This window comes from Bipolaris oryzae (genome assembly GCF_000523455.1).
Source record: "Bipolaris oryzae ATCC 44560 unplaced genomic scaffold scaffold_304, whole genome shotgun sequence".
Lineage (NCBI taxonomy): Eukaryota > Fungi > Ascomycota > Dothideomycetes > Pleosporales > Pleosporaceae > Bipolaris > Bipolaris oryzae.
In genome coordinates, this window is record NW_006911580.1 from 9,931 (window position 1) to 16,508 (window position 6,578).

The window sequence follows — 6,578 nt, forward strand, 5'->3', positions numbered from 1 at the left end:
TCTGGCGATCCTGTTGTTGATTGCTTTCCACGGTGCGTTCTTGAGCAGAAGCCGCTCTCCCTGCTGCGCTACGGGTACGGAGCTGTCGAAGACCGTCTCGATCATCCGGTGGTCGGAGCCGTGCTCGGTGTCGTGCGCAGCGCATCTTAGTACCGTGTCTGCCAGCTCTTTTGACGCCAACACTAAGTCGATTGTCGTCTCGTAGTCTCCACACTGCCACGTCTTGGTGCCGCGCGGGAGCATACTGCTGAGCGCGTGTTCTGTCATCAGGTCGATGATCGGGTCTGCCTCGCCCTGTCTGACCAGCGTCACNTCCTCTCCTCCCCACAGCTGGTCGTGCTGATTGAAATCTCCAGCCAGCACCACATCCACCACCGTGCCGGCCCTTCTCCTTGCATCCTTAATCACCGTATTTAGCTTGCTGCATGCGTCTCGCAGTGCTTGCTGGTCTCCTCCTGGTATGTACACCGACACCACCAACACCCGACGCTCGTGTAGCCGAATGATCGCTGCTGTCAAGTCCGGTGACTCTACCCGTACCTGTTCCGCCTCCACCTCTCTGTTCACCCACAGCATGCTCCGTATCGGCCACCTTCCTTCTCGCCACGTCGATGGTACCATCTTGGTCCACTTGTGGTGGAACATGGGCGTCGTCAGCAGCCGACTCTGGATCCTCCGTGCATGTAGCTCCTGGACAACTACCACCGACGCGTCTTGCAGCTCTTCGTCGCTCATTAAACTATCGTGTACTTCGTCTTGCTTTCTAACATTAAGCTGGATTATGCGGAATGCTCTATTCATGTTGAGGCGGATATAGCATCCGACAGTTTCTGCTGAACGACTCGTGCGGTCCTCCGCACAGCACGCACTTCNTCACTACTTCGCTGCAGCTCTTGTGGCGGTGGCTCTCTTTCGCGCATCTCCCGCATTTCTGCACCTTTCGGCATTGATACGCTTTGTGGCCGAGCTCCTGGCAGTTGTAGCATTGCCCTGGTCGTGGTCGCTGTTCAAATGCGCTTGTTGTGCCGGACTCTCCGCCCGCGTGGAAGAAGCCTTCTGCGATGAGCCTCCTTGCGTCACTTTTCTTGGTCACGTACACCACCATAGAGCCGTACGCCTTGGGGATGTCTTTCTTGCTAAGCTACGCAATCTTGGCGACTGTCGTTCCATTCTCCTCGCTAACAGCTTCTGCTACTCCCGCTCTAATCTCATTTTTCTCGTCCAATACCACTGTTCTCTTAACATTGTCTATCTTGACTGGGTAGAGCTCATCGCGCAATACGCGCGAGCCTGCGCCAATCTTCTCTGCTGCTCTCTTGACTAGCTGGTGCTCATCTTCGTCTCTGCACGTGATCCTAATCCGGCTCTGGGTCGCGTGGTCGACGGTGGGCATCGCCAGTTTTCTTGGTTCTCCATTGTGCGCATCTCTTTCTCCACGGCTGCTCTAACCGCTCCTGCTGACAATCTGCTATTTTCGCTATCTGCCCTAGAAATGTCTATAGTGACGCTAGGCACGTCGATAGAGGCAAGGTTAGTTCTGATAGTGTGCTGCTGGCTTTCCAGTGGCGCGGCTGTGGCGTTTAATCCTGTGGGTGCGCCTGTGGACGCTACCTCGGCCCAGGTACGCGTACTAGGGGTTGCTGCCACGAGGTCATCGACGCGTGTCTTTAGCTCAGCGATCTCGTCAACAAGTTTCACATTGTGGTCGATAATCGCTTGCTAGTTCTTTCTAATCTCTCTAGTCTCGCGTTCGAGGTTCTGGATCGTTTCATTCTGCTGCTGGATGATCTTGGTTAACGCGGTGAGTAGATCTTTGTTGGTGGCGGTGCTCTTCCTGGCTTGACGGATAGGTTGGCTGCTTTCGATCTGGATAGTGTCGGAGTCGTCGGCTGATAGGTCTAGCTGTAGCGGTCGCCTGCGGTAGTGTTCGTTTTGCTCGGTGGTGTTCCTTGCGCGTCTCTTTAGTGGTGCTAGTAGCTCGGCTGGCAAGGATGTGGCTTCGTGATCGCGGTCGCGTTCAGGGGTCGAGATGGCCATCTCTCACGCGTCCCGATCGCAAACTCATTCAAGTCGTCCTCTCTACTCGCTTCGGCAAACGCTACAGTGGTCTGGGCATACACAGTAGCGTGCACCCACTTCCCACTGTGCTACATACCTTGCTTGCTTCTCAGTGCATTGAGTAACAGGACACATCCTCGATTTCTTCCTTTGAGGGGCTACATCGGCAGAAGGAAACCATATGTGTAAGGCTGTCGTAAACAGCGTGATACAGGTCAGGATCATCTCTTGTGCTCCTATACAAGACTGCTTGGGAACAGACCGCCTTTGCGTTCCCGACGTCGGTATTGGTACCCGTGATCGCCATTTAGAAGCAGTAAGTGCTCTCGTTCTTGATCACTATGACTATAACTTCAGGGTCTCCTTGTTCCGGCTCTTCGATATAGGCAGTGTAGTTTTGGTTAGTCTCATGCGAGAGCTCAAGAACACATTGAACTATCAGGCCGTGTAGGCTGTTTCGAGTTATTCTCCCAGAAAGACACCTAGGACGATATTCATCATACCTTGGCATCGCGAAGCAGAACAACTAGTTGTAGCTTTCCGCGGTCAACCTCCAAGGGCGCAAATGTTAGGTCTAAAGCCAGTGTGGCTCAGCAAGCCAATACAAGTACCAAAATAGAGAGCAAGCACGTCGCTATAGTAGAGAGATCCCGGTAGAATTACAGCTTATATATCTGTCTAGACAAGAAAAGGAGAACTGTCTCACAAGATTACGGGAAGAGTGGCAACACATAGTTACCAAATATAACGATAATGCAGCTAACCCTGCGTTGAGGAAGCACATAACACGGCTACTAACACTAGCGACATTTTAATTTAATAACTTACGCTACCTATAGAAAAACCTAATCGCTATATCAGGTCTTAGATTATCTTTATAATTTAAGGCGACAATTAAAGTGCTAGTAGCAATTATAAGAATGTCTAGGGGACATAGTTCTATAGATCTCTTCAGCATGTCGTTACAAGTGCGTCTTGTCTACTAAGGGCACTATATAAAGCTTGCAGCTAAGATCCCTTCTACTCTAAATGTTTTTTAAGTGTTTACGACTAAAATGCTTGCTAAGATCTCCTAGAGTGCTAAAAGCATATATACGCTGTGCTAGCGGCAGCCCTTCGTTACCTAGGTAAAGAAAACATACCCTTGGCCTTTTTTCCTTATATATAGAGACTTTAGCTAACTCTAATAGTTCTTGCTCGTGTCCTGGTTGGCTCTTGGCGGGTAGGGCAGCGTTCCTGCTTCGGCCTCCTTTTCGGATAGGGTTCATTCCCCCCTCTTCAATGCCACAATATAGAGTGACCGCATAGATAGCACAATTACGTCTAGTAACCTCCTCTTCTATAGTGGTTCCTAGTCTCGACAGAACTAAGTCGCATAGCTTTTTCTAGGCTGGGAGCATAATGTCGTGAACTAGCTCCAGATCGTTATTAGTTTCTAGCCTAGCAAGCTGCCGCTCGACATCACGCACAGGCTGCTCAAATTCCCACCGTTCTTTAACGTCCTTGAGAAGGGCGTGCCGCCGACGTTGCCTCTCCTGGTTAATCTTGGTAGTGAGCGCTTTATACTTAGGCTGTTTTATTGCATTACGAATGGTACTTTTAAGGTGCTCTTATTAGTTAAGAAGAGAGCGAATGGAAGGATCATCGTCTACAGATGCAGACTGCTCCTCCGTGAGTCTTCGTGGNCGACGACGATCAATCGAGCGGCTCATAGTACAAGCCGACCGCATAAGAGCTGCTTACGGCTAGATGCCTCTTATAACAGCCTGCGTATTAACTATAATACGTCGCGAAAGGTAATACTTCAAAAATGTCGCGATGCTGGCATGACCCATCATTAGGTTCTGCATAGCCTCACTAATATTACCTACATGGTGCGTTAAGACTACATCCTGCATTATACAACTTAGATTGAATGGATAGACTTACTGTTTTCGTTAAACGCCTTCTCTCTAGCGTATCTCAGCGAATAAGGACGGGTAACTTAAGCAAATCCCGTGATCTTACCTAAAGTCCAGATCTATAGAAGCAGGGTAGAGTAGGGGAGTAGTTTAGTAGGAGAGACATCCTAACTATTCAGAGTCTGCACTGCTTTCTAAAACACGGGAACGTTGTCTAACGTCTAATTTAGGCGTAATAGGAGCTCATTGCGGCCTAGCGGAATCTTAAGCCTACTTAACTCCTCTAGCGAGGTTAGATTATAGGCTGCAAACGCCCGATCGCGGAAGAGCAGGCTAAGAAGGAAGACGTAAGGACTGAAGAGAAGCGTCTAATCGAACATAATCTCAGGAAGAGGAAAGGTATTCCTTAAGGAAAATTCCATTAGCGTATAATATTCTTATACATAACAATAACGTATAGGTCTTTAATACTAAGAAACTCCTTCATGAATTCAAAAGTGAACTCCAGTAGTACTTAATAAGGGCCACCCTCAGGATCACGTAGAAGTGTAACTTGTATATGGCGATAACAGAGACTAAGGAGAGCCTGGGGCCGGTTCGCTGTAAACCCACCAAGTTGTAGATAGAGCTAGGCTTATATCCTATAGCGACCGTGAGGATATCTCTTTTCGGTTGTTACTAGATTCGTTTGCAGAACTTGAGCCAGATCCTTAACATACATGCAGGCTTTATCTCGACCAATCTTCTTTAGATCGTATTTCTTCGCCAGCTTCCTTAATACCTATTAGTTACGTTAGATATATATGCCCAAGTAAGAATGTAATTAGAAAGCCCGGTCACTGTACCTTATGTATACTCCGATTCATCTTTCCGTCTAGTTTCACACCAGTTGCTCTTTTATACATAAGCCAGAAAACCTTCTAATACGTTCTTAGAGAGCTAGAAAACTTAGTTCCTCAGCGTTTTCTTCCACCTTTACCCTGGCGCTGGCTAAGTAGCTAGTTAAAGAATATGTATAAGGTGCTAACTGATATAGTTGCGTAAGCACGGTAATAGTCTTTCTTAAGGTACGTCCAGCACCTATGCTGGGTCAGTTCATAGATCTAGCGTAAGCTCTAAGGAGATAGGAGACCTACTAGTTCTACTAATCTTCTATACGATTAAGTAAGCGAGTACTACTTTCCTTATAGTCTTCTTTAACGTATTCTTATTCGTTAAAATTCTTAAGTTGTTGAAGGTAGTATTCAGGCGGATAATCGTCGTTAGGGAAGACCTATACTTTATTCTTTTCGTTTTTGTCGGCAAATTCATCTACGTCTGTTAGATCTATATCCAGCTCTACACTATGCTCTGTGTCAGACGCAGAGTAATCGCTGTTGTTGGAAGAATTTTTAACGGATGAGTATTGTGGCATGTCGCGCAATATATGCAAAAAAAGAAGCGTGAGAGAGAGGTAAAGCAAGTACACGCAGAGCTAATAGAAGCAGAGCATGCGCCTATAGTTGGGTGTCTGAGGCTAAGTGTAAAGGGAAACAAGAGTAACACAACGAGACTTTGAGTTTGAAGGAGAATGCAGGCTGCAAAGGAAANAAGAAAAGGAAAAGAAGGCCTGGTTTGTATTGCTGCAGACGGGGAGTAGAGGGCCTTTAGTACTCCATCAGCAGTCCGATCCTGAATTCGGTTAACATTCACTTATAGTGTTTAAAAAAACGAGTCAGGTCACAGGCATGCTGCAGCATGCCTAACGAGAAAATAAATTAGCCATTACAATTATTTAACGCCTACGCTAGCTAAGGTAGGAAAGCCGGAGAGGTTTCCACTCGGGCCACTGCCCGCACAATTAGGGGGGTTTTGTGGCAAGTTAGCATCCATAAACGGCGTCACAAGCTACCAAAATCAACAGCGAAACTGCCGTTGGATTGTTTAAGATAGTAATACTACTCTAGAGAGATATTATGATATTAAGAGTAGATAAAGAAAAAAAGAATTATAATTAAAAGTCTACTACTATATATCTATAAACTAAATAAGTTAATAGAAAGAGTAGACTAAAAGCTAATTATAAAAGTAATTAAGATACGTATAACTACGAATCTTTTAAAAAAACTATAGCTAGAATTAATAAATACTATAGTATACTTATATAGTATAAGTCTGATAGTAATCTATAACTTTAAACTATCTAATAAAGTACTAGATATAGAGTTTAGAGAAAAACTTTAAAGATTTAGTATAATATAGATTAGGCGCGCGATAACTAATCTCTATCTAGACTAGAGCAGAATCTATACCTATAGTTATTACGGAAATTTATTAGACTAGAATTATATAGCTAAATATAAAAAAAAACAGTTCTAAGTTAATTTAAAGATCTTTATTAGATACTTAGTTAGTTATATTATATTCAATATCTCTTCAATATAGACTCTAATACATAATTATATTAGTTTACTAATATAATTTAACGTGTTTCACCAGTAAGCGGGCCACCCCAGTATGTGGGCCAGTCAAAATCTCACCAAAAATCGCGATTGACAGGGATCTAGATCTAGAGAACTACTTAATAGATTTTCTCTAAAATCTAGTATATAGGCTGCACCTAGATAATCTATAAGTATT

General features: G+C 45.2%; 2 protein-coding genes across 2 annotated transcripts; both read right to left on the minus strand.

The window, feature by feature from the left end:
* Nucleotides 1-1,719: 1,719 nt before the first annotated feature.
* Nucleotides 1,720-2,037, minus strand: COCMIDRAFT_10088 (uncharacterized protein; the record flags this gene model as incomplete). Its single annotated transcript, XM_007695371.1, has 1 exon — nucleotides 1,720-2,037. The coding sequence occupies one exon, from the start codon at nucleotides 2,035-2,037 to the stop codon at nucleotides 1,720-1,722; it is 318 nt and encodes a 105-aa protein (XP_007693561.1).
* A 1,046-nt stretch (nucleotides 2,038-3,083) lies between these two features.
* COCMIDRAFT_41658 (uncharacterized protein) lies at nucleotides 3,084-3,893 on the minus strand (the record flags this gene model as incomplete). Its single annotated transcript, XM_007695372.1, has 2 exons — nucleotides 3,084-3,443; nucleotides 3,822-3,893. The coding sequence occupies 2 exons, from the start codon at nucleotides 3,891-3,893 to the stop codon at nucleotides 3,084-3,086; spliced, it is 432 nt and encodes a 143-aa protein (XP_007693562.1).
* Nucleotides 3,894-6,578: the final 2,685 nt, after the last annotated feature.